A 24803-nucleotide genomic window follows, 5' to 3' on the forward strand; every position below is an offset into this window, starting at 1 on the left:
AACGATCGCCATGCTCACCACGATGTATTCCCTTGTTTCGCTTCTCATTGCGACAACTGCTTTAACGTCTCCCGTTAACCCAGGAATTGGTCCATCTCCGCACCTTACTCCATCTAATAGTATCAGCATCAGGCGCCGCCAAGCCCAGAATGCTGCGACCGGAAAGGCGGTCTATTTTATCACGAATAATGCGCAAAATGCTGTTGTCGCCCTACCGATCAATTCCGACGGTACTCTAGGTGATGCATCTGTCACAGCGACCGGTGGAGCAGGCTCGAATTCGATTGATGGCGCGACTAAGCAGCCAGCAGTACCTGATGCGCTCGTAGGACAATCTGCTTTAACCGTCTCAGGCCAGGTAAGAAGTCCTCCTGTTTGCTTTGAGAGTACCGGTAAACTGATCCAAGTGTAGAATATTTTCGCAGTAAACGCTGGTTCAAACACAGTGTCTATGTTCGCCATTTCTCCCAACGATCCATTAAAACTTCAGCAAGTCGGACAGCCTGCAGCCCTGCCTGGCACTTTCCCTAATACAGTGGCTGCATCGTCTGCGAACTCGCTCGTCTGCGTCGGTACCACAGGATCGAAGGCTGGGGTTTCCTGCGCGAACTTTGATACCAAGAATGGTATTGGGCAAATGGATAGTTTGAGGCCATTTGATTTGGGACAAAGCGATCCGCCGGTCGGACCAACGAACACTGTGTCGCAAACATTCTTTTCTGAAGACGAGACTATGCTTTTCACGACTGTGAAGGGTGACCCGGCTGCCAACAAGACTGGGTTTCTGAGTGTGTTCACAGTCGATGGGAATGCGTCACAGGCTGGTGTAAAGCCCCGTCATAATGCGAAAGGGGGAAAGAAAGGAAAGGGCAAAGGGAAGGGGAGATGGGAAGGGAATGCAAATGGGAATGCCAATGGAAACGAGAATGCAAACACAGCTGCAAACAACACCAACGTATGCGCCGGAGCCGGAGCCGGAGCCGGAACCTCCATCTCCAAACTTTCAACACAAGAAACTCAATCGAGCCCCCCCGGAACCGCTGTCCTCTTCGGTTCGCAACCCATCCCGGGCCAAAACCAGATCTTCGCCACAGACGCCTCCTTCGGCGCCGGCATCCTCTCACTCGACTCCTCTAACACCGCAACGCTAATCGCAAACCAAAGCATCAACGGCCAAAAGGCAACATGCTGGGCCACTATCTCTCTCTCCACCAACTCAGCATTCGTGACGGATGTCGGGGTGAACCGAATCGTTGAGATGAGTCTCAAGGATGCGAGTATCGTGGGTGTCATCGACTTGAGTACGGTGGAGGCAAGTGCAGCCGATCCTGGACTTATTGATTTGAAGGCCGCGGGGAATTTCTTGTATGCCTTAAGTCCGGGGAATGGGACGAGTGAGGCTGCTATTAGTGTCGTGGACGTGAAGAGTAAGAAGTTAGTTCAACATGCAACGTTGAAAGGGGTTGGGGCTGGGGCAAATGCTCAAGGTATAGCTGTACTCTTGTAGGGGGTTTCAGACAGGAGGAGAGATTCCAGCGTATACAGGTGTGATCCAGGAAAGGGGCGATGGGCTCGACCTTTCCTCATCTTAGGAGAAACGAAGCTGAGGATATTTTAGGCAATCCTACCAAGAAAATTAGAATGTACAGTCTGATGCACTCGACGCAATTGACTAGAGAGCCTTCTATCGCCTAATAAAGTGTAGCGAAATTCAGATCGCAGATACCTGACATGATACGCAAAGAAAACGTAACCACCCGCCATCTACACTAGATTCATCCTCTAATGCCCACTAGTGGGTACGAAATAGACACATACTCCATTTCCATAAATGCCGCGCGGTGGTTCGGAATTCTCTAGAAGATCCTCCAACCCTTTAACACACCACTTTCTGCCTCTACTACTACTCGTCACCATCTCACTCTAAGTCTTCCCCCCAGCCCCATCCAGGGGCGCAAAGACTTGCCTTCGCAAAGTAACAATTTCGCACTTTTATTAGTGGCGTCCTTCTCTAGTCTGCGTTCTGCGAAACCTGCCAATACCTAGCTTGTGAAAGTGATTTGTCACAGTAATCTCCACGGGGCGAGAGAGCATAGAATTGACTTATCAAAAAGAAATATTTCCGAAATCTCTGAGATAGGGTGTGAGGTCCGTAGGTCCGCCTGATCCTTTCCCCTCCTGTATGTTTTAACATGATTGTGCACACGGAAGGATTTCGACGGCCACGCTGGAGGAAACTGGTTTATAGAATGTCTTCGGATTCCTCTGATGATCTGAGTGGCCTTGGTTTAGCTATGGACTGAGGGAGCGAGTATATAATAGCATGTTCTTGGATGAAGAGATATACAAGAATAAAGGGTGACGAAAACGCGGCAGTGCTCCATCTTGTAACTGAGACAGGGCAATGGTCGTTTGTTGGCCGGCAAGCATTTAATTAACTTCAGATGATTGGAAATAATTTCTCCCTTCCCATCACAGCAACATTCGTCACTGATTGTCTTTGCGGATTACCCTAACTTGCTGTTTGAAAGGGCACTATTTCCTCACTCGTTGTCAGACATCGGCTGTATTGTAGCGACGTGAGGCAACCTATTCAAACGCCATGCATAAAAGAAAAAGAATAAATGCTAGAATTTCTATTCAATTCAATTCCCGCCTCCATCACGCATCCGCACCATAAACAAACAGCCTCTCTCCTTCCACAGGCTTAAACGACTTCTCCATAGGCTCTCCCGCACGCCCCCCAAATACTAGCTGAGCCCTAAGCTTCCAGTCCAACGGCACCTTCCAGTGCTCCATGGCCTTGCGATCAATGACGGGGTTGTAGTGCTGCAAGTTTGCGCCAAATCCTTCGGCCTCAAGTGCTACCCATAGGGCAAATTGGTGCATGGCGGAGGTGTGCTCGGACCAGTCAGGGAAGTGGTGGGCGTAGAGAGGGAAGGCTTTCTGGAGAGCTTGTACAGGTTCTGGATCTTCGAAGAAGAGGATCTAGGGATGAGATGTTAGTAGAGATCCATTTGTGGCGGTGGGGTCATACGACATGGCGTCATGGGGGTGGGGCTTGCAGGAGCAGGAGCTGGTGGGGCAATCTCGAAGCATGCTTGCCTCAGGTCATGCAACCCCCCCTGATGACCTTCAAAATATCTTCGTGACAAGATGAAGAAAAATTCTCGACCGCCTTGCATGGGCACAGGAAATAGGAATTATCGACATACCGATCCATAAGCTGCTCTGAATCCCTTCACCTTGGCTTCGGTGCTACCAAACTGGTCGGCTGGAACCATGGGCTTCAACACCTCAAGTACCATATCCCAGAACGTCTCGTGCTCTTTTTTCAGCAAGACAACAAGTCTTGCCGACTGTGAGTTGAAGGATGAGGGGACGTGAAGAACGGCTTCTTTGACGATTGCGGTGATTTCCTTGTCGGAGATGGGAGCCGTGTTATTCAAGGCATAGTAAGTACGACGTTCCTTGATGGCCTGGAGGAAAGACTTTTGTGAGGCCATTGCAGATGAAGAGCTCGATGAGAAAGGTTTTGGAGAAAGATCAGAAGGAGTCGGATTGTGTGTCTGTTGAAGGGACGGGGCAACGCGCGCAGCCGCGAAGCTTTTGTACCCAGACCCGCGGACACCTCTGCTCACGGTTTGTAAGGAATTCCTAAGCATGGTTGCGTATGATACGAGACAGGAGAGGAGAATCGGAGCAAATGTGGATCCGTTTGGGACGTCTGCTTTGCTTTGCACGGCACTCGGCACTTGATTTCGCAGTACTTGTTCCAGGAAAAGTGCTAGGAGGAGGCCCGCGAAGAGCCCGGTTACCAAGCCGAAGGTCAGTTGGGTCATGACGCCAGCAGTTGCCGTCGAAAACTCGTCATGCAAGGGATAGGTATCTCGGGCGAGATAGTGAGATAGTGACCATTCAATGAGTCTTGATAATGAAAATGCAGAGTATTTCCAAGCAATTCGGAATTTCTGTACATTGGGGAGAGGGCTCCTCGCAAGCTTCGCATCGGGTCGGTCTCGGAAACGCCAGATTGCCGGCGGCTTAGCAAACGCCTCTACCGATTGTTAAGCCCTGCACGTGACTGCGGAATCCTACCGCAGCAGACGATCGTCATGACCATTTTTCTTCTCTTTCTATTCTACTTCTGCATGTTGTAGCACCGTGGTCAAAATTGCGAAATGGCTTTAATATCTTTCCTGTTTCATTCAATTCACGCTCGCCCAGAGGCCCAATCCTGCACCAATCAAAAGCAAAGTGCCCCGACCCAAAACTAGTCTCCCCCATTGACGAACCAAATCATGCGTATCGCTTTTGCCCTCTGAGCTGGACATCTTCGCTCTCTTCATCAGCTCCTCGTTCGTTCTATTCATCACAATCTTCGTATAGGGCGCCAACCCAAAGGTCGCTACTGCTGCCGCAATGTATAGATTCCTCCTCGCGTTCGTCACAGCTCCCGTGGATGTCAACGTAGTCCTGTATGCAAGCGTCGCGAACCCCACAGCGGAGCTCATGGATAGGGATACGACTGGTGTAATGCCATAGTCGTAAAGGATCTGCCATTGTGTTGCGAGGGTTGATGGGGCTGAGTGCAGGAGTGCTGGGAGCGTGACGATAGATGAGGAGAGATTTGTTCCTAGAATTCGTTAGGGTGGTATTTGAACCGTGGAGATGACATGCGATATGACTTACCAGCTGCAATTGCAGCGGCCAGAATGCTGAAAGTTTGTAGGGCGGGGGTAATCGAGTCGGCGGCGAGTGGAGTCAACATCCTGAGTGTGAACGAGGCTGGTAAGGCTGCGGTCTTGATTAAGCTTCTCGTAATTTGTGGATAGGTAGCGTAGACGGGTGGTGTTGCTTGTTCGAAGTGAAATTTAGGAGGGTAGAGTGTGACCCTTTATACCTCATTCAACCTACGAACTATTATTCTCGCACGTAAAGGTAGCCGTCCCAACTCAAAGCCGGATTCCGGACTATGGTGGCAGGCTGGTGTTTCGGCCGTGAGCTGCTTGGCGCGGAAGGTAAAGCGGTGTTCCCATCGCTCCGGCGGCACACACCAAAAATCACCAAGAATTAGAAAAGCCGTACCTTAATATCTCGACAACGGCGTAATAATAAATCCGATCTCTCCTACATTTGCATTTTATACCTATTTTGAGTCTCATCTTAAACTTACAAGGTAACAGTTATCATCAATATGTCAAGTTCGGGTCCAAATCTACAGCCGAGTTGCTCTATATCTAGAAGTACCAGAGAAATTACCTTGAAAGTCGAATATAAGACTCAAAACAGATATAATAGGATGACTATGAGAATTAAGAATCTATTAAGCCATTGTTTAGATATTACGGCACATTTTATCCGATTCTTGGTGATTTTTAGGTTGTAACAGGGAATAGTGTGTGCAGGGAACTAGTGGAACACATTACCGGTAACTCGGAATGGGTGGTCAGCACTATCTGCGCACGCCACTATTCCTCCTCCTTCACGAATTTTCGTTTTGTCGTTTGATATTCTGTACCCAAAATACGACTCCTGTCATGTCAGCATCACCAGGTGACATATGAAAATATCCACTTCTTCTTATATATCCAAATACATACGGGCTCAGAGGATCTAGACACCGAAGGTCTCCCCACTAGGGGTAGGAAAACGATGGAGGATATTCCGGCCCATTCCACATTCGAGCTCACGCTACTTGACCAACGGTATTTTTTAAGCAGAACATGCACTTCTAACGTTCCTCACTCGTAAAATGTGCCCGCGCTTAGGGTTCGATTGAGCAGCAAATGCATTTAGGGCCCATCAAAGATATATTAGACGGGTTAACAGCCAAACAGCAATTCGCAGCTCCTCCACTCCCCTACTCCCCGCACTCCTCATCTCCTCATATTCCTATAAAGTTCTCCCCAATGACCCCAGGCCTTCCGAATCGAGCAGCGAAGCTTACCCCAAGAGGAATACGAGGATGCCGAATCGAGCCAGATAGAGAACCGCAGGAAGTAGAGGCAATACAGGAGGATTATCGATTCTGCCTCGAATTAAAGTGAATCTCATAGTTTTAAAATTGAGATGATTGCTGCCGTCATAGTGTTGCGAGTGGCGATAATTTAAGCCGTATATGAATATCCATCCTCCCAGCCAGAACCCCTCAAGCTTTTTTACCATTGACTTCAATTCCGATTCAAAATTTATCTACCATGACCTCGAAACTATTTACCTTCCTCCTTGTCACCCTCGCGCTGACATCCCACGCTCTTGGAGCCGCATTCGACTGGCAACGGGACATCCACTCTCCAATGGACAGTTACAGCATTGTCGACTTACAATGGGAAGGAAAGATCTTCCCAGACGGGGAGAACGTAACATTATTTGGCGAAGACTTCAAGGTCAATTCATACTCTATCCATCAAGTATTTTGTCCTGATCTCCTAGCTAGGCAGTGCTAACCCAGATTCGCGCCCTCAACCCTAACTGGGTTGCTCCCATTCTACCAGACGAAGAAAAGGCCTCCTTCGTAAAGCGACAGGTCAACGGTGAGATACCCCAACTTTATTTGGGTTAGAGTTGAGCGCAAGTGGTCCGATCAGTGACTGATGGGATCTGTTCCAGGTTATTTCTGCGGTGTCTATGCAACAGCCCCGATCGGCGAAGTCTATGATCAGATCAACTACCTCAAATCCCTTGGTAATACTGCTTGTACGGTAGCTGGTCGAAGCTGTGTGCGTAACGGATGTATGAATAATGGAGCAATATATGTATGTTTCCGTTCCATCCTTCCCTCTCTCATCTACTTTCCCCAACTCCACCGCTATCTTTCCTCCTTCCCACTAACCCCCTACTAGATGTGTAACGACAACCCCAATCAACTATCCCTATCCTGCCAAGGTGTTCGTATCTACGCCGAAGACGCAACAGACCGATGCACACGGTCCGGTGCACCGTGTGGCGGGACTGGGCCGGTAGGAGCACGGAGTCCTGTGTCAGCGCAGATTTTTCCGGCGTATTATCCGGGTTTGAACGTGTTGACAGGATATTCAAATTGTGGAGATAGTCCGACTAAGAGACCAAATGAGTATGATGCTCCCGGGCCGTTTGGCCGCTGTTGGTCCTAGGGGAGATGTGGGAAAACGCAGGAGATGGAGGGGTTTAATCCCTACGCTAGATCTAACCGATTGGAAGTCCTTGCTTGCTGCTGGGTTCTGGTGGGATAGGAGGCGCACAATATTCTCTGTATCATGTTATATATGGGGATTGTATGGGAGCGTTAGCATAACAGGAAGAGTGGGAATTGATTAACTGGTGGAGTAGAAGGATATGCCGCCTAGCGATTGACTCAGATTCCACACTCATTGAGATATGTTTCATGAACTACTAACTGACCCCAAAACCCTACACACAACTAACTATGAATCTGGCTTGGAGCTGCACCGAGTTCCGTAGCTCAGGCAAAGAAAACCACGGTCAAGCAATGAAAATCACGGTCAGGCAATGAAAACCACGGTCAGGCAATAAAAACCACAGTCAGGCAATGAAAACCACGGCGGGGATGTAGGCAAGACACGCGCATATTGAAAGATTCGCGAAGGTTTTTAGTTTTACTGAAAGGTTTGTCGTAAGGCATGTAAAAAGGTCTCCATAATTCTTACAATAGTTTTAATAAATAGCTATGGGAGGTAGTAGGATGAGAAGTGACATCATTTCAGAATCCAAAATTAACTCACATACTGATTCGCTAGTCTAATCCGAGCTTCGAAACTTGCGGGGAGATCATAAAAGTGGTGAACAAAGCCAGGCGGAAACTACATTTCAGGGAGGTCTATCATGAAGAAGTCGAACAGGTGTTCTTGCATTAGAGAGTGGACAAGGGTAATTTATCATAGGTTTCAAAGGGTCAATCTTCTATCACACACAGCAGACGAATCTATATAGCTCGATAGAATGCACGCGCGACATAATTCAAGACAAAATTCCGCATGGTAGTAACGATCCTGCTATCCCGCCGAGATGGTTAGCTGTTAGGCTCTCCTCTGGTCTTATTCCATGCTATATAGTAAAACATTGTAGTCGGTGAGAGCGAGGATTCCTTTCGCGTGGTGCAGTGTTGGAGGGGATTCTAGGCTCGGAGGCTTTCTCTAAAATTGGAACTGTTAGCCTGTAAGAACTGCGATTCTTGCGGCCGCCTCATCCATGGTAATTGGGTTTAGAATGTTCCAGCCATTCTTCTTCTGTATATGCTGATTTAAGATTGCACGAATGGGACGCATTGATCGGACAGTAATAGGGAAGTAGCAGTAACGGTTGGAATAATACCAGAACATCGCCTTGTCAAATATCACAAAAGAATGGGAGAGTTGTTTCCTTAGTCCTTTAGTCCTTTCTTGCCAAACTACAGGACTCTGAACAAAGATGGCATATGAAGGGGGTAAGAGAGGTCCAAGCGGTTCCAACGGCTACCGCAGCTTTCTATCCCCAACGGAAATCGCGCCCGAGGACGATATCCATCTTTAACTGGTGTCGGTATCAAAATTAGGATCTAAGGTACTCGCTTCACGTGGTACGGGGTTGTGGGGCGAGGGATCGGTCAGAAATAGTAATAGTTGTTGACGACAACAAATCGAAAGCGTGCAGAAGTTGAGCTAATGTCTGAGGAAGCTCATAAATTCACCCTACCACCTGATGAGCAATATGAAATCTTTTGGCTCAGAACAGAAAGCTGCATCTGTCAACGTTCTCCCTTTTCACGCAAGAAACTTAACAGATAATCTGCTGTCGCAGCTCTTCTTCCAATTATTATTTTCACTGATAAAGGATTCCCGCCCCATTTATTTTTAATCCAAAGTCATCGAGCCTCCAATGGTTGGATCCAGACCTAGAGTTTGGAATGTCAAGTCGCAATATCTCCGGAAGATGTGAGGGCCATCCTTTGTTGGTTCTGTATCATAATGGCTCCTGTGGTATATATCACTTTAAGTGAGGAAGATGAGAAGATCCCTCCCGTCATCTTTGGCCATCTAGCACCTGGGCATATTCACATCGACCGTGGAATCATATCAGGGAAGATTTGGTCAGTTAGGCCTCTCGCTGGAATTTGAGACACTCCAACAGCATGCAAGATTCTGTATAAGAACACCCCTGTCATGTCCATGTTAGGTGTGGTCGAGTGGCACGCGCCGGGTTCCTTTTCCGTGGCCTTGCATGTTAAGTGTACGACATGATCTTGGCTTAATTTATATTACTCTGACCCTGGAAAATCTTGCGGGGTCGTTAAAGTACATCGCTTTTACTGGTAGAGGAAACCTTAGCCACGTGTTGGTCCAAACTCCGTTCTGCCTAGACTGTATCCATTCCGGAGCTATCCTTCCGCATTTCTTTCCTCGTTCGGCGACAATCGCTCGAGGAACAACGTCTATTTAGGTTATGAACTCTAACATTCCCGCCTAAGAATTTCAATAGGAAAACCTCCTTTCTGTTGTATTCTTAGGAGCTGCAACCATGGCAATCCTAGGGAATCGAGAGCAGCTAACGACGGATCCGCGCTTGACCAACATCGCAAAAGCCGATACGATACCATGGTATAGGAAACCGAATTTACGGCTCTTGTATCTGATTTTGGTTCCATGTGCGCTGGGTGTAGAAATGACCTCTGGATACGACTCGTCTATGATGGTAAACGTTGCGGTACTTCGTGGACCATGAAGCTGATGGTGCGCAGAATGGACTCCAAGCTGTGCCAGCATGGGATAAATGTATGTATCCCACAAATAGTCGCATAGAGAGATGGTACTAAGAGGACTAGATTTTAACCACCCCACAGGATCTCGCCTCGGTCTCTACAATGCGATGTATTCCCTCGGTGCGCTTCTCGCGGTTCCATTTGTACCTTTCGTCTCCGACAGGCTTGGTCGTCGCCGGACTATTCTCTTTGCATCCGTTATCATGATCATGGGTGGTGAGTACCTTCAGGCTCCTCCCCGGGCCGCCAATCGTCTGCTGATGAAGTGTAGCGGCTATTCAAGGAGGCTCACAAAACTACAACATGTTCATGGCGTCTCGGTGGCTCCTTGGTTTCGGCATCCCATTTGCTATTGTGAACGCGTCCTCGCTGCTAGGCGAGCTCGGATACGCTAAAGAACGTGCGGTTCTCACGAGTGTTTTTAATGCATCTTGGTTTGTTGGTAAGCTAATCCTACTCGGTTTACGCTAGCAGTTCCATTGACAAATTTTGAATCTTCGCAGGGTCCATTGTCGCAGCCGGAACGACGTACGGCACATTCACGATAACAACCACGTGGTCCTGGCGCATTCCCTCTCTGCTCCAAGCTTTCCCATCGCTCCTGCAAATTATCTTCATGTATTTCTGCCCCGAAAGTCCTCGATGGCTGATTGCCAAAGACCGCAACGAGGAAGCGCTTGGTATCCTCCAGAAATATCATGGCGAAGGCATTGATGGAGAAGAATTCGTGCGTCTCGAATACGCCCAAATCCGCAGCACCATCACGCTCGAACTCGAAAATGCCCGCAAATTCGCCTGGGCTGATGCGTGGCGTGATCCAGCTATGCGACGTCGCTTCTTCCTTGCTGGAGTGACGGGCTGGTTCACGCAATGGTCCGGAAATAACCTGATTTCGTTCTACCTTAAGTTGATTCTGAACCAAATCGGTATCACGAATCCCAGGACGGTACAGAAAGTGATTCTGAGTAACACTTGCTGGAGTCTGATCAACGGGCTACCAATCGCACTCATCTCGCCGCGGTTCCCGCGCCGGAAGGGATTTCTGTTTTGCACGATTGGAATGTTGTGTGTGTATATCGTCTGGACTATTGCGTCAGCTCGGAGGGAGATTACGCATACAAACTCGGCGGCTATTGCGGTGGTCGTATTCATTTTCGTATACTCGCCGTACGCATTTCCCTTCCTTCTGAGAACAAAGAGCTTAATACTCGAGTTTCCTGGTGCTAACCGATCAACTACAGGTTCTACAACATCGGCTGGAACGCGCTGGCTTACACCTACATGGTTGAAATCTTTCCATTTCAGCAACGGGCCAAAGGCATCGCGTTCGAGCAACTCACCGTCCGCCTTGCCAACTTTTTCAACACATATGTCAATCCGATTGCGATGGCTAGCATCAAGTGGAAGTACTACATCTTCTACTGTGTGTGGATGATTGTGGAGATCAGCACCGTGTACTTTATGTTTCCGGAGACGCATAATCGGACTTTAGAGGAGTTGAGTTTCATGTTTGAAGGTAAAGAGAAACAGCTGCAGGCAGAGGAGGGTGTGAATAAAGTCTTGCATGAGGTTGAGGGAAAGGGAAGCTCCGTGCAGCTGGAGGAAGTTGAGAAGAGTGAGGCGTGAGCACAGACTCTAGTACGACGTCACGAACTGTCAGTTCAATCATCTCACTTGGATCATGGCAGGTGTTCATTGAGAACAGAAGTCTGCATCCTATATATGCTATTTTCGATTATAGCAACAGGTTCGGTCGCTCACCTCCTCTCTAATAGCGTTCCGCAATTTTTGCGAATGTGTTGGATGGCTTCTGGAATGCCATACGAAACACGTGGCAATTATCACAGGTTATGGGTGGAGTTTCCATGAGTCTCCACCTAAGAGAAGGATTTGCAGAGAATGGAGCAGAGCATCACCCTAAGGGCGGTGACTGGTGATTATTTTTGCCTAGATACTATGACATGTTATCACAGAATACGGAACACAACCCGGGTGGATTTGATCTATCAAGTCTCTTACTAGAATTGATAAGGACGGAAAAAGGATACTAATAACCATCACAAATTAGGTCTTGGAAATGTTTTGTTGTGGGCAAGCATATAGTATAACGCAAGTGATGGGCCATTTACAAATAACGATGCTTTTCTCACACTACTCTGTCTGTAACCCGGCTTACATTCTCCTATCTAAAAACCCTTCTCCTCCGTCCAAGCAGATGAATATCCATACGGCATCCACTTGACCATCCCTTCCACCCTCGAAATTGCCCCATTATCAACCTTAATCAATTGCGGAATCAAATACGTACTCGGCACACTTGCTGTCACAGGCAAAGAACCTGGTCCAGTCGCCGTATTATCGATCATCGCAACCACCATCACCACACCTTTCTCAGCATCCGTAACCAGAACGCGCCGATCTCGAACCGTGCTCGTGAGATTGTACAAGCCGTTGGGAGAAACCCCATGGCCGGCCATCTGAGCCGCGCAAGTCAGGTTTCCTTGTACACCGTTGTCGCGGCGGAGACAGGATGTCGTGAATGGGGTATCTGTACTAGAATGCTGCTCCAGGCCGTCAAAATAGGACGTCATAATCGTGGATGGTATACTGGTAGCAGTGGCTCCAGTTCCGTTTTGGAGGAACACTGGGTCAAGAGGACCGAGAGGATCGCTTTCCCACTCCACTGGAAGAGGTGGGCGCATGAGAGTCATCGTGCCGAACCTTGAGCCGGATGACTCTGCTCTTACAGCGTTGGCTTCGATCTCGGTGATTTTGCCACTATCAACCCTAATTCGAAGGGCAAGGACACCCGGGGTCGTGTGCTCTTTGGTAAGCCCCCAGTATCCAGCTGTTCCGCTCGTAGGGTCTGCAAATTGCGCTGCATACTCGTCTACTCCAGGCTTGGAGAAACTGCGGAGACTCAACCATAAGCCATCACCCACATCGATGAACTGTCCATTTTCAGAATATCGCACACCTTGGGCTAACGGAAGAGTTGAAGCGTTATGAACCAACATGGCTTGAAGGACCTGGTCCAGAACTTTGCTAAGACAAATACGATCGCAAGGGTCTCCCATGAAAATGCTGTTGCTGGTATCCTGGGAAGAGACTGGAGGGAGAGGAGAACCCACGAATGCCGATCGCATACCATACGGATTCTCAGTCAGGGTCATTTCAATACGGAACAACTTATCCCCCTTCAAGCGGAATCCCTCAGTCGCTTGCAACGTCCGTGGGACATCGAAATATGCGGGAATGGGCGAGGATGTGCCATTCACGCTCGGCAGTTCCCTGACCGTGCTATTATGATCAAGAATGGTCATCGAAAGCACAACCTGGCGTTCTTCATCCACGAGAAACCTACGGTCGCGGATTTTGGTAACGAAACCTAGGAATCCCGTCTGAAATTGGGCCTCGCAGCCAAGTGAGGCAAATGCTGTGTCGTTGGAATGACCATAAGGGTCCCCGGTTCTCTGGTTGGTAGTATTAAGACCATCTTCTAGGCGATTGCAGTCTTTGTCGAAGAAAGAGTAGTTTCCTTTGGGGTCGTTGCGTTCCATACCGGTGTAGTACTTGTTACTCTGCGTGATAAGCCTGTCCCGTGATATGCGTTGGGCTAGTGGCACGGCTTCCAACCATACAGCTTCCGGTTGGGTCATATTTTCATAGCGGGCAGCACCGATCGGATCGCGGGTGATTTGCGTCTCGATCTCAGTTATCTTCCTATCATCATTTATCTTGAGCCGGGCGATATAGATAGTACCCACGCCGTTTTCCTTGAGTGTTGTAATGGCGCCTACTTCGTTGGCTTCCGGGTCTGCGAAGACATGGCGGTATTTGCCCGGAGAGCTGGCGACAAGCCACTCTCCCTCCCCAAGTGGGACTATCTGCTGATTCTCCACATACTTTACGCCTGGCGCTGTCGGTAGACGTTTTGGGTCGTGAGCCGCTATAGCAGTGAGGTATTCCGACATCAGGCTTTCTAGACACGACCGATCGCAGCCTCCAGATTGTGGCTGCGCAATAACTAGAACCGCAACCGACGCCACAGCCGCAATAACATTTCGAAGCCAAGTCGTCATTTCGGATTAGGTTAGAGTGAGTGAAGCGTTGCGCTCCTCCCGAGGTCGGTGTTCGATTCAAAAGTTCTTCGATCCTCCAACGGAAACACAGTGAACGTAACGGGAAGGACATCGGCGATGTATATACCTCATTGGACTTGAAGATCGACAACCGCTGTGTCGGTGAGCCTCCACACATCTAGCCCTGGAAAGTAATATGTTTGTGTTAGACTTTCTCGTTTTAGCCGACCAATTCGGCATCTACAACGTCACGTGCGTTGTGGGGAGCTAGGATTTTTGGGTAATTGGACTTGAGTGGGCAATTAGGAACCTTATTGTAGGGACACTCAATGGGACTTACCAAGTGGGGACTTACCAGCACATTGAGCAGTTGCATGAACCCTGGAAGCGTTCGAGAAGTATTCTGGAATGAAGAAGATGAACAACAAAAGCATTCCCTTTTCATTGAAACTGTATCTAACGCCTCTTCTTGATGGATATTGCCATGATGTGAGATTACTTAAAGAACTCCTCCCTAACCTTCCGTGCCTTTTTCAACTCCCCAGAGTTTATCTCTCCCCTCACGGCTTACTCAATTGCTCCTTCCTAAAAAATTTGAAAAACCCTAACGGAACAGCAAGCTGACAAGCCAACGCAATCCAAAACCAAGGCTTCCGCAACCCCTCCACTACTCCCGCCGAAAAATCTGGAAACACATCCCCAGGCCCATCCCTATCCGGCGCCGTCGCCTTCGCCACCATCGTCACCACCGTCCCCAACACTTGCGCCAACACCAACGACACCGCAATATGGATCCTCGTCAGCGTCTGCAAAAGCATCATCCCAAACCCCACACCCTGGAGCGCATCTAACACGCCCAGCCAAAGCCATAACGAGCGGCCCGCGAGAGCCCCAGCAACTTGACCGCCAGGCATCCAAGGTACCCAGGTGCCGATTCCAGAGACGCCCCAGAGCATTTGCGCCCAGCGAGGGGCGCCGAGACCGATGGCAAAGATGGGGAGAATCCAGGAATGGTTTTTGCTGAGTTTGGCGAAGAGGAAGAGGAAGGCTGACCAGATGGCTACGAAGAATGCGAGGACGAGAAGGCCGATTGCCCAATGCGGCGCAATACGGGAACTCCAGAGGTAGGACCAGTTGCGACCGTAAGGTGTGGAGAGGAAGTAGTTCTGCAGTGTTACTGTGATGAAGAACCAACCAACTATCTTTCGCCGTAGGAGGGTGGTGTAGAAGGAAGGGATCTTCCCAGGAGATTGATGATAATATGGAGGAAGCGAAGTGAGGAGAATGACGCCAATTGCGAACAGGAAGATAGCTATCGGGATCGTGATCGCTGCAGCTTTTGGCGATGATGTGAGAGTGTTGTTGGCTGATGACGTTGTCATGGTGCTGCCCCAGTAGAACAGTGCTGTGATGTAGATCTGTTGAGTTCCTTGGATCAAACACGCTCGGAAGATCCAGGACTTAATGGGCGCGCCACCTAAATAGTTTGTTAGCGCATGATTTCGAACATGACCAGAGTGGAATTTATCTGCAAAACTTCTTGCTGGGATCAAGGTGAACATAAACAGGACGCAAAGACCTGTCATGAATTGCTCTTGTTGCACCAGCGTGATGAGCAGAGAAGACCACGGGAAGAAGACTTACCCTCATCCCCAAAATTAAGCGCAAAAAAGATCGACCCACTCGACGATGCCGCCACATAAAGCCCTGTTGCAATATTCTGTACCAAATCCCTCCCTGACCCAGCCTTTGCGAAGGGTGCCATACCCACGAACAAGAATGCAGTGCCATAAAAAGCAAACGGGACCGAAAGCACGTACTTTGAGGGCCGCATCCGGAACAAACCCCACCAGACACCAGACATTACAATGAAAACTGCGCCGAGAACATACAGCTTCGTTGCAGTCTGGCCCTGTGGGCCTGTAAGCAAAGTAATCTGGTACGAATTCGCAGCCATGATCTGACCCAGGGCAAGCAACAGAGAGTAAATCGGCCAATCACCGATTCGAGTCTGCATCCATCGCTTGAGAAACGACGGCCGTCGATAATTCTCGCCGAGAAGGAATTCGTCAACGGTCGACGCCTGACTTAGGACATCATCACTCTCATTCTCATCGAGAGAGCTGTACGGAGACACGCTACGGCTTCGAGCACTTTGGGAGCTGGATCGAGGCCATGCGGGGCTAGGACTGGGGCTTAATCGTCGATTTCCTCTTCTGAGTCTTTCGTTGCGCATCTTTCTGAACCATTCTTTTTCGCTTTCGACTAGGAATTCTTCGACGCAGAGACTAGTTTCGGATGTCTTGCCGCTCAGGTTACTAAGCATGGTCTCAAACTTGTTGTAGTATACGCCCGTTGTATCATTAAAAGTCGGATTTACTTTTTGCAGACTAAAGTCTGATTTATTACCTTTGATATCCTTCAAGTCAAGGGCAGACGACCGGGTGCGTCTGTGGTGTGAAGACTTCACACGCAGCGGAAGGGAGCCTGGATCAAGAAGGCCATGCCTTGACCGTGACCTCGAGACCGACCCCTCGTCGAGAAAAGGTGGACGGGGAGTGCGTGATTTACTGCGTCCCCTTGAAAGATGCGCATCGTCTGAAGACTCTCTTAGGCCACCTTCAAGGGCACTCATAGTGCGTTGCAGTTCTACTTCTCGATAATTTGCTTCGGCCTGGTGGCGGCTAATAAAGAGCTCGTCATTATTATATAGAGTTGGCTGGCTCCCCAGTGGTAGACCCTCTGGGCTAATCTCATGGATCTCTGGCGTTTGTGGGCGCGAAGAGGTGTCGCGGTGTTGTAGCGGTGGTTCGGGTCTAAGACTTGCAAGATGGCCTGGTCCAGATCGAAGACCAAGAGAGAGACTGTGTTGCAGATTGCTACTGCGGATATCGGTTGATGGTCCAGGGGAATCATCGCGACTGTCCCGGGCTTCGTAAGTGGATAACCGGTCGTTGCTAACTGCTCGAGACGCTGGATAAAAGAACGAATCGTCGGGCATTAGATTCTTCGTGGATGACCTCGAACGTGGACGGAAGATCCCATGATGAACTGAATCCTTTTCTTCTTTGTGTATGCGGATCGCTGTTTGCTGGAGCGTGTTGAGGTCCTCAACCCACTTCGCCACTGGAAACCGTTGCTTGGCGGATCGAGCCCTCATCATTGCTCTTACCTCTGTTTTTGAGGACAAGGCTTCTTCGATCGCTGACTTAAATTGATGTAGCATGTGTTGAGTAGTGGTCGACTCAACTGTGAACCACCATCCAGGCATCTGACCTAGCCCTCCAACTCGAGCACCGACACCAAGCGCTCCTTTCCTGCCGAACTCGACAGCTACGAGTCCAAACGGCTCATCTCGAGAGGGAATGAGAGCAAATTCCGCGCCACTGAAGATATACGGTGGAAGAGCTGTGAATTCTGGTTTCGAGAAGACCCGCTTGGGGTATTTCTCCATCATCTTCCCGAGTTTCAATGCTGCGAATTTCCCATACATGTCGATGACAGGACCGATACAAATCAATTGTACTTTAGAATGTTTTTCCAGGACAGCGGGGAATACATCTGCTATAAGGTCGACACCCTACATTCGTTAGCAGGCGTAACACCTTAGTGGGATCGGTATTACCTTCTGGTTACTCCACCGGCCAACAAATACGAAGAGGTCAGCTTCGGGATCTACCTCAAGACCCGCCCACTCTTGAGCCTGTCTTCTCAGCTCTCCGCGACCAGCTTCGTACTCCGGATCAACCGTGATGATCTCGGTCTCTTCCTTTCCACTCCATGGTGCCGTGTCGCTAGGGTCCGGGTTCGGCAATTTCCCGACTTCCTTCAAACCCCAGAAGATTGGATATCTAGCGTAAGACCTTTTGCCATATTTATTCGACACCCCAACCGCTCCGAATCCGCGTTGGTGGACTCGGAGATAGCTTGCTCCGGCGTGCAGGAGATTGAAGACTTCTCCAAATTGGATGTATTTCTCCACAATCGACTGGTCTAAATTGAAGACACGACACACTTCTTGCTGCTCCTGAGGTGTGCGCATTGGCCATAGTCCTTGAAACTCTGCATTATGGAGTGATAGTGCACAGGGGATTGTTCGTCCTTCGGAAAGTAGGTATAGGGGTGCCGCAGCGCCATGATAATCGTTAATGTGGTACAAGTCGATGGGAAACCTCTTGATTGTTTCAGCAATACAGGCGTTCCAGGCGCTGTAGTATACGGCAGAATCAAGATCATCCATTCTTGGAGGGTATGGCTCAGATTTAGATTGTTGTCGAAAGATTGGTGCATCCAGCAACACGTAGGTGATGTTGTTGAGTTTGTGGTACTGCACCTGGACCTCGTACGCAGTACCGAGAACGGTCACCGTCATTGGATCTGCCGGAGTATCGATAGGATAGTCAATTCCTCCGACGCAGGGAACAACCCAGATCAAGTCTTGATGAGGCAAATTCTTGCCCATAAGCTGCGCCATCACACCTAGACCACCGATCTTGATCTTAATTCCCCAGTCTTCGATGTCGTACTCCATTGTCGCGATGAGGATCATGGGCCTTTTCTTCGCAGCCCCAAAGGAAATGGTAGATGCTGGCGCTGGAGAGGCATCTCGCGACCTCGGGAAGCCGAGATGGAGGTGAGATTTCTGCCTTTCTTCCATCTCTTCGTCGGGGAGTCTTTCAAATGTGTTGCGACGCCAAAAGGATAGCGTGGCGAAAGTTTGTTTGGTGACTCCGATCTTGTTAAACTTTACACCATAGAAAGCGCCCATGTAAACCCATATACTAACCGCTGCAGTTAACACTGGGAGTGACCAAAGAAGCCCAAACATGAGCACCTGAATGGCCCTATTTCCAGTTGGGACAAATTTGTAGGTCATATTGGCATCATCAATATCAATTCGATAGGCCAAATGTGGAGGGGCTGGTAGTAGGGACATGTTGAGCACATTCGGTGCAACCGAATCCGGAGGCTGTCGGTCCATCACACCATCATTGTCGATGTCGCCCATAACGAATCCTGCATCAGGCCTGCCATCCGGATTCAGACCCCACACATTGACTTGAATGGTTGAAGGCCACTCAGTCATCAGATGGAACTTCCATTTGCCATCGTTGTCTTGCCGAAATGAATTATCGAGACCGCTGTCAAAGCCAAATTCGTTAAACGAACCGTGGGCAAACAAATGCGGGAATCGTCTTGAAGGGCCTCTCCAATTTGCGTCTGCGTGTTGAACATGATCGCTGCTTCCAGTTATCCGGTTCCAGTATTGAAGTACGACGTGGTCGCCTTCCCATTTCTGGCGCTTCGTCCCAGACCAAGGCTGCTTAGCCAAGCTAGTGTTGCCGCCTTTGTAGTCCATCCAGTCGCTCCAGCTCGACGCCCAATTCAGTGAGTATCTCCATTTGTTCGCGCCAGATGCTAGATGTGATACGTGCAGGCCATTTGAGTCCTTGTACAGGACTCCGGTAGAGTAGTTTGCAGCTCGAGGGAAGACCATAGGGTTATCCTTATGTCCAACCCTAATCATGAAGCGATCGTTAGAATTTGTGAAACGTACCCCGTCCTCTGTGCTAGCATTACGAACGGTGATCGTATAAATACCATGCGAAACGCTGCGTAACGTGCTTTTCCATGTCCAAGTCGAGACGACACCGCCAACTAGACGGGAGGGATTGGAACTCGAGACGTTGGAACATTGAACAGAATCTTTGTCCAGGGTCGCGGATAGAGGTCCCTCAGTATCGGATGTAATGAGTAGGTTGTCGGCGATCTGATTACAATCCATTGGCTCAGAGAACTGGAATTCGATTTCAACGGCATTTTCAGCACTCAGGGGGAGTTTGGACTCGATCTGAGCGTCGTGCCCTGGAAGGAATTTCGTGATCAACGGTACCGGAGGAAGCCAGCTCTCTTTTGGTACGTAAACCCTGAAGTCCCAGGCCTTCATGTCGAGTTCCTCCACGCAGCCATTGAACTTCTCAGAACCATCAATACCTAGCTTTGTGTCACTGGCACTGAGTTCGACTTCGTCGTAGGGAGCGAGAAGATTCTTCAGAGTTGTGCCCTCATCGAATGCAGAAATCAGTGCGTCATTGGATTTACAGTCGAATTTGTATTTGACATCATGGTCTTCGTTTTGGTAAACCAGCCAAACCATCTGAGTTGTGTTGCTGGTTAAATTCTGGATTCCGGGATATTGATCCCTCATTACACTCCATATGCCGAACTCGGTGGCAGTTCCATTTGATCCTGGGAGTTGGACAAGACGAGTTCGATTTGAGAGTGATTGAAGGAAGTAGCCATCGTTCAGAACCGGGTACTGGGTTCGCCGATAGTACATTGTCTTAATGATGTTGTGGACGGGACTCGAAGGATCTCGGTGGTCCTGGCTTACGGTATCATCGTGGCAGCCATGGAGCGCGGCATCGAGAGGAAAGTCGTGGTACTGTGAGCTACCCAGGCCGTAGCAGCCGTGGTTCTGCCAGCCTAACGCAGACGACATGGGTTGTCTCCCAAAAATATAATTGTCGGCTGTACTGTCTAGTACATAGAAAGATTGTTCCTCGCCCCAGAGCAGGAGCGGGATGCCTGGGATATAAAGCGTTGTGACAAAGAGACCGAGCAACATTCTCTCGGTACCATGGCTGATAGCAGGCCACCTGAAAACATCCTAGTATAATCAGCACGATACAAAAATGATAGAGTTCCACAAGCCTTTACCTGATTCGTTACGCCATACATATGTCTTGGATCAAACTCTCCCGTTTCAGCATTGATCATGTCATTCGTGGTGAGCATGGTGTTCCAAGCATCTACGAAGTTTATTGGGACATCGTAGCCAGCAGCTAGATTTCCACTCATTCCTAGGAACCGCGTGAGTGATCGGTAGATGCTATAGTGGAAGGCTGCCCCGTCGAGCGCATTCTTGCCCGGAGCCCGAAGGAACCACTTGTCATCGGAACTGTTCGTCAGTGAGATAGCTAGCGTCATATTCTTAGGGGCCTGATCAGGCTGTCTCCCTCGTCCAATATAAATGGAACCAAAAGAGTTTCCCCCAGTGATCTCACCGGGCATGAAGAAGTTGTTTTTGCCATACTTCCGAGCGCATTGCCGCATGTAGTCTCCGAATTCGGCTTGGGCATCTACAGTGACTTGTGTGGCCTTGTCAAAACGGAAACCATCGATATCAAGCATTGCTATCGTCATGCACGAGAAGTGTTGGAGCTTCTCTCGTACTGAAGGAACCCATTCTCGTAAGCGGTCTTGGACGGAGGCGAATTTTGAGAGCTGGCGCTGCCAATCAGGGAAGACGCCGAACGCTTCTGTATCGCCATACTGTGGTAATTAAGCTATCAGCACAGGGAATATAGAATGCTGGTATCGACACTGGAAGAGTAGACAGGAAGGAATTGAACTGCCAATCTTCTCAATAGAAGATACGATGTGCCGTCATGCGTGATGAAGGAGAGGCTGTGACGAACCTGATCAAATTCGCTATCATAGCATCCAGCCAGCTCTTTAAAAATTGGGCTGGATTCTTTCAACACCGGGAGTCCAGACTCATTCCAAAATCGAGGATATTCGCATTTATCTTTATAGGTGTTCCCGAACGAGAAGTCGTGATACTGTCGGTCGCTTTTCCACGACACCTTATGTTCCTCTGGCCGAAAGGGTGCCGTGGAATTGAGGAAGCCGTTGAAGCCTATCAAATCACCCATGCTGCGAGAGAGGTATTAGCTATCGAGAGAGTGTGCCTAGGGAAACACTTACGTTGACATCGTATTGTCGAGAATGACATACATGCCCCGCTTGTGGATTTCGTTCACTGCGGCTCGCCATGCAGTAATATCCCCAAAATGCTTATCAAGGAGGGTTAGATCCAACGGCTGTCTTACTGTTAGCGAGTATTCGAATGGTAGAAACGGTGGTGCAAATTTACCGAGTACGCATTGGCTTTCCAAGCGTCGTTTATGAATGGTGAACCGGCGATGTAGACACCCTAATCAAATCAACCTAGCACCTTCGGTCGGCAATATGACTCTACCTTTACACCTAGCCCCTGAATGTAATCGAGACTGTCGACCAAGCCTGCCAAATCACCCCCATGTCGAAGCTGATTGCTTTGCGGATCACGTTCGAATACCGTACCGTTGATATCATCATTCGTTGGGTCTCCATTGACGAACCGGTCCAAGAACAAAGTGTAGAATGGAAACCTCCAGTTAGATGGTGACGGGTGGAAATCATGACCCTTCCATTCTCCCCAGTATTCTAAAGGTGCGGTAGCTGATTGATTCTCGTTGAGATTGTAGCCAAGATACGCCTTGTCGAATCTCAAGCATGAGACAAGGGATGCGAAGACAAAGTGAACTAAAAGAGAAAGAAACATGTTAGAAAAGATGATGGCAAGAATGAGCGATGTTCGAGCACGATAAAGGTGGGAAACGAGTCCCAAGGAGCTTTTGAACAACACTTGTACTAAAGGGAATGTGCATAGACCGAAATATCACATCTTCAGCCTGCGAGCGGGCAACATTTATGATGCCTAAAAGTCACAGGGTGTTGTTGCTTGCAAATGGTGAATCATGACGCAACAGCGAGTAGAGGCTATGTTCCTGCACAGCACCCTAGTGCTTAGGTGCTTTGATGCACACCTCCTCTCCGTCTCGAACGCCGGACTGTAGGCTCAGCCCTATGAAGCTGGGATAGAATGGCCACCATCTCAGAATCAGGTAGGCTGTATGTACGCCACTCAGCGGCGAAATGGGATACTCACCGACGCGGTCGGGAGAAAGTAGGCGAACGTGGTTGATGCCTGCAAAGACGTTTGCCTGCACATATTGAGCAGTTGTATACGTCAGATATTCAGTAAGGTTGACCAAGCAGTGCCAAGCGTATTTGGGGAAAATTCTCGACTCTGATACGTTGGAGCTCCATAGCCAGTCAACTGGCACAGAAATACGCTCAGAGATAGGCTTTGAGATAGGCTTACGGGTAACGTTACGGTGGCAGCATGACTGCGGTCCAGCCCTAGCCTAGGCCCTGGGCCATCGTTCTGAGATAGAGTGTCTCGAGACTGGAGTAGGATGGAATTTTGTGCGACCACCTCGACAGTCGGAAAGGCCGCGAACCGCGGTGAATGCCCCCATGAGGGAGACACCGCCTTTACATCCTGGTTCTCATTCCACTTCGTCGGGCTCTTGCGCGGTTGAAGTGTCGCATCAGCTAACGGGTCTCTCTGCAGAGCGGTTGATCCTTGTTGAAGTGCTGACGAACGTTCATGGTGTTCATCTTGAGGCGAACGAAGAAAATTTAGCATTCATCTGCATCTATCATTTGGAATACGCCTTTTGAAGTTTGTGCTATGGCGTTGATCTCGATGAGATAATTAGGGACCGCCGACCGGCCGAGGCTGATAAATCAGTCTGGAGGGCTGAGAACATCGGCATTTTAGTTCTTTTCCAAGGTTAGTAGTGCGCATCATGAGTGCATTGCCCAGAGTTGTATGACTGATACAAGACGGCTGGGTAGCAGACGATAAGGGCGATATGCACTCGCTGTTGTTTTGTGCGGCTGAAGGAGGGTAAGACTGCCAAGTGGTGAGTTGCGGTCTGGGGCACGGTCCAGCGCTACCAGCACGCATGGACCAAAGAGGCGAATAGAAGTCGCAGCATTTTCCCGAGGGCTTGATGGGATGGACGACTTTTGATAAAGCTTTTCTATTAACATATTTGTGAGCCTGTTTTCGCCCATGTATGCACCGGATTCTATCTCCTAACGTGGACCATGACAGAGGATATATCGGCCGGAATTTTGCACCTGTGTTCTTGAGAGACTCTCCCTATTTCCCAGCTGAGGTTCAATAGATGGAGTCTGCCATAATGGTCTTTCGTTTTACGGGATAGCACGATGTAGAGATACATACACCACGCGTGGCTCCGGGGGTATCTCTGATCAATGTTACATGTTTCAGTCCTCTATTGTCACTTCCTCCCCTCAGATTCCCTATACTCTCCCCTACTATTAACGACCACCGCCTACCAGGCATTCACCACCGCTGCACCTGCCAAAGCCAACAAAGCGCCACCCTCAACTCCAAACCTATACGCTGCACCAGTACTCGACGCGCTCGCTGCACTCCCCGTTGCGCTCCCACTCGCAGTTGCACTCGCACCTGAAGCCGTAGGCGACTTTGCAGCAGAAGCCGACCCACTCGTTCCAATACTCGTCACCATGTCCGAGCTCTGCGCGCCACTCGCCGTCGCACTCAATTTCTCTGCCCCCGCCGTAACCGTCGCGGTCAAAAACCCAATTTCAGATCCACTAAATGTCTCAGTGGTCGTACCAGGATCATTCGCACCCTCGCCTCCATTCGACACAAAACAAGGCATTTCGCTCTTCTGGAGGTTGTGCTCACAGCTAACGCTCATGGTAAAGTCGGATTCTGACATCACGGCTTCATAGATGGTGGTTGAGATGATGGAGAAGGCAAGGCCGGGGCCGAAACCGCAGTCAGAGCTGTCGACGTTGGTCGGGCAACTAAGGTGGAGGATGGTGGTGGATGGGTTGGCAGTAACGACGGAGGCGAGGAGATCGGAGCCTTCAGCGCCGGGGACGAACCATTCGATGGTTTGGTTTTGGGCCGCGGTGAGGCCGGTGAGGATGGTGATCAAGGCCGCGGTGCGAAGCATAATGATGGGTTTTTGATAAGTAGGTGGACGTTGAGTATTATTTGGAATTGTATTAAAAGAAGGACGAAAGTATGTGAAACGAATCCCCAAAAGAGCGTGGCGAAGCTATACAACAAAGCAAAAGCGACAGTCTGACGCGAAGAGGTGTGAAGGAGGCGTCTAGGGAAGTTTGTGACTTAAAACGCCCCCTTTCAAAGCTTGTTTCGCGGCTGCTGCACCCCGGACGAGCGCGGATGTGCACTTGACCAGGGGTTCCGAGCGTTCCGACCATGCTGATCCTCCAGCTTACCTTAA

General features: G+C 49.4%; 8 protein-coding genes across 8 annotated transcripts; 3 read left to right on the forward strand and 5 right to left on the reverse strand.

Moving 5' to 3' along the window:
* Positions 1 to 22: 22 nt before the first annotated feature.
* BDR25DRAFT_386055 (uncharacterized protein) lies at positions 23 to 1602 on the forward strand (the record flags this gene model as incomplete). Its single annotated transcript, XM_033697977.1, has 4 exons — positions 23 to 73; positions 167 to 358; positions 413 to 788; positions 969 to 1602. 4 exons carry the CDS (start codon positions 23 to 25, stop codon positions 1505 to 1507), a joined length of 1158 nt encoding a protein of 385 aa, XP_033539671.1. The 3' UTR covers positions 1508 to 1602.
* A 680-nt stretch (positions 1603 to 2282) lies between these two features.
* BDR25DRAFT_308108 (uncharacterized protein) lies at positions 2283 to 3397 on the reverse strand. The gene is made up of 2 exons (XM_033690964.1): positions 3216 to 3397; positions 2283 to 2988 (listed from the first exon to the last, which is right to left on the reverse strand). The coding sequence occupies exons 1-2, from the start codon at positions 3282 to 3284 to the stop codon at positions 2662 to 2664; spliced, it is 396 nt and encodes a 131-aa protein (XP_033539672.1). The 5' UTR covers positions 3285 to 3397; the 3' UTR covers positions 2283 to 2661.
* Positions 3398 to 4025: 628 nt separating this feature from the next.
* Positions 4026 to 5063, reverse strand: BDR25DRAFT_122299 (uncharacterized protein). Its single transcript, XM_033683719.1, has 2 exons — positions 4693 to 5063; positions 4026 to 4636 (listed from the first exon to the last, which is right to left on the reverse strand). Exons 1-2 carry the CDS (start codon positions 4769 to 4771, stop codon positions 4209 to 4211), a joined length of 507 nt encoding a protein of 168 aa, XP_033539673.1. The 5' UTR covers positions 4772 to 5063; the 3' UTR covers positions 4026 to 4208.
* A 696-nt stretch (positions 5064 to 5759) lies between these two features.
* Positions 5760 to 7315, forward strand: BDR25DRAFT_347571 (uncharacterized protein). Its single transcript, XM_033694280.1, has 4 exons — positions 5760 to 6389; positions 6440 to 6536; positions 6613 to 6758; positions 6846 to 7315. Exons 1-4 carry the CDS (start codon positions 6201 to 6203, stop codon positions 7113 to 7115), a joined length of 702 nt encoding a protein of 233 aa, XP_033539674.1. The 5' UTR covers positions 5760 to 6200; the 3' UTR covers positions 7116 to 7315.
* Positions 7316 to 9462: 2147 nt separating this feature from the next.
* On the forward strand, positions 9463 to 11644 carry BDR25DRAFT_386076 (general substrate transporter). The gene is made up of 6 exons (XM_033697978.1): positions 9463 to 9669; positions 9716 to 9749; positions 9800 to 9952; positions 10008 to 10178; positions 10240 to 10903; positions 10978 to 11644. Exons 1-6 carry the CDS (start codon positions 9496 to 9498, stop codon positions 11360 to 11362), a joined length of 1581 nt encoding a protein of 526 aa, XP_033539675.1. The 5' UTR covers positions 9463 to 9495; the 3' UTR covers positions 11363 to 11644.
* Positions 11645 to 11922: 278 nt separating this feature from the next.
* BDR25DRAFT_320447 (uncharacterized protein) lies at positions 11923 to 13818 on the reverse strand (the record flags this gene model as incomplete). The annotated part of the gene is made up of 1 exon (XM_033691903.1): positions 11923 to 13818. One exon carries the CDS (start codon positions 13816 to 13818, stop codon positions 11923 to 11925), a length of 1896 nt encoding a protein of 631 aa, XP_033539676.1.
* A 560-nt stretch (positions 13819 to 14378) lies between these two features.
* On the reverse strand, positions 14379 to 22207 carry BDR25DRAFT_298919 (uncharacterized protein; the record flags this gene model as incomplete). Its single annotated transcript, XM_033689108.1, has 8 exons — positions 14379 to 15295; positions 15463 to 17398; positions 17444 to 20488; positions 20539 to 21153; positions 21300 to 21537; positions 21589 to 21704; positions 21758 to 21817; positions 21863 to 22207. The coding sequence occupies 8 exons, from the start codon at positions 22205 to 22207 to the stop codon at positions 14379 to 14381; spliced, it is 7272 nt and encodes a 2423-aa protein (XP_033539677.1).
* Positions 22208 to 23502: 1295 nt separating this feature from the next.
* On the reverse strand, positions 23503 to 24670 carry BDR25DRAFT_308109 (uncharacterized protein). The gene has a single exon (XM_033690965.1). The coding sequence runs from the start codon at positions 24507 to 24509 to the stop codon at positions 23856 to 23858; it is 654 nt and encodes a 217-aa protein (XP_033539678.1). The 5' UTR covers positions 24510 to 24670; the 3' UTR covers positions 23503 to 23855.
* Between the last annotated feature and the right edge of the window lie 133 nt (positions 24671 to 24803).

Source organism: Lindgomyces ingoldianus (assembly GCF_010093535.1).
Source record: "Lindgomyces ingoldianus strain ATCC 200398 unplaced genomic scaffold BDR25scaffold_70, whole genome shotgun sequence".
NCBI classification, from domain to species: Eukaryota; Fungi; Ascomycota; class Dothideomycetes; order Pleosporales; family Lindgomycetaceae; genus Lindgomyces; species Lindgomyces ingoldianus.

Bases quoted from the DNA above. Each gene is read 5' to 3' on its own strand.
- BDR25DRAFT_308108 (XM_033690964.1), bottom strand. From the start codon at position 3,284: ATGGTTCCAGCCGACCAGTTTGGTAGCACCGAAGCCAAGGTGAAGGGA. The intron at 2,989-3,215 runs GTATGTCGATAA...TCTCATCCCTAG, and splicing joins TCAGAGCAGCTTATGGATCG to ATCCTCTTCTTCGAAGATCC.
- BDR25DRAFT_122299 (XM_033683719.1), bottom strand. From the start codon at position 4,771: ATGTTGACTCCACTCGCCGCCGACTCGATTACCCCCGCCCTACAAACT. The intron at 4,637-4,692 runs GTAAGTCATATC...AACGAATTCTAG, and splicing joins GGCCGCTGCAATTGCAGCTG to GAACAAATCTCTCCTCATCT.
- BDR25DRAFT_347571 (XM_033694280.1), top strand. From the start codon at position 6,201: ATGACCTCGAAACTATTTACCTTCCTCCTTGTCACCCTCGCGCTGACA. The intron at 6,390-6,439 runs GTCAATTCATAC...TCTCCTAGCTAG, and splicing joins TATTTGGCGAAGACTTCAAG to GCAGTGCTAACCCAGATTCG. The intron at 6,759-6,845 runs GTATGTTTCCGT...ACCCCCTACTAG, and splicing joins TGAATAATGGAGCAATATAT to ATGTGTAACGACAACCCCAA.
- BDR25DRAFT_386076 (XM_033697978.1), top strand. From the start codon at position 9,496: ATGGCAATCCTAGGGAATCGAGAGCAGCTAACGACGGATCCGCGCTTG. The intron at 9,670-9,715 runs GTAAACGTTGCG...GATGGTGCGCAG, and splicing joins GATACGACTCGTCTATGATG to AATGGACTCCAAGCTGTGCC. The intron at 9,953-10,007 runs GTGAGTACCTTC...GATGAAGTGTAG, and splicing joins CGTTATCATGATCATGGGTG to CGGCTATTCAAGGAGGCTCA.
- BDR25DRAFT_308109 (XM_033690965.1), bottom strand. From the start codon at position 24,509: ATGCTTCGCACCGCGGCCTTGATCACCATCCTCACCGGCCTCACCGCG.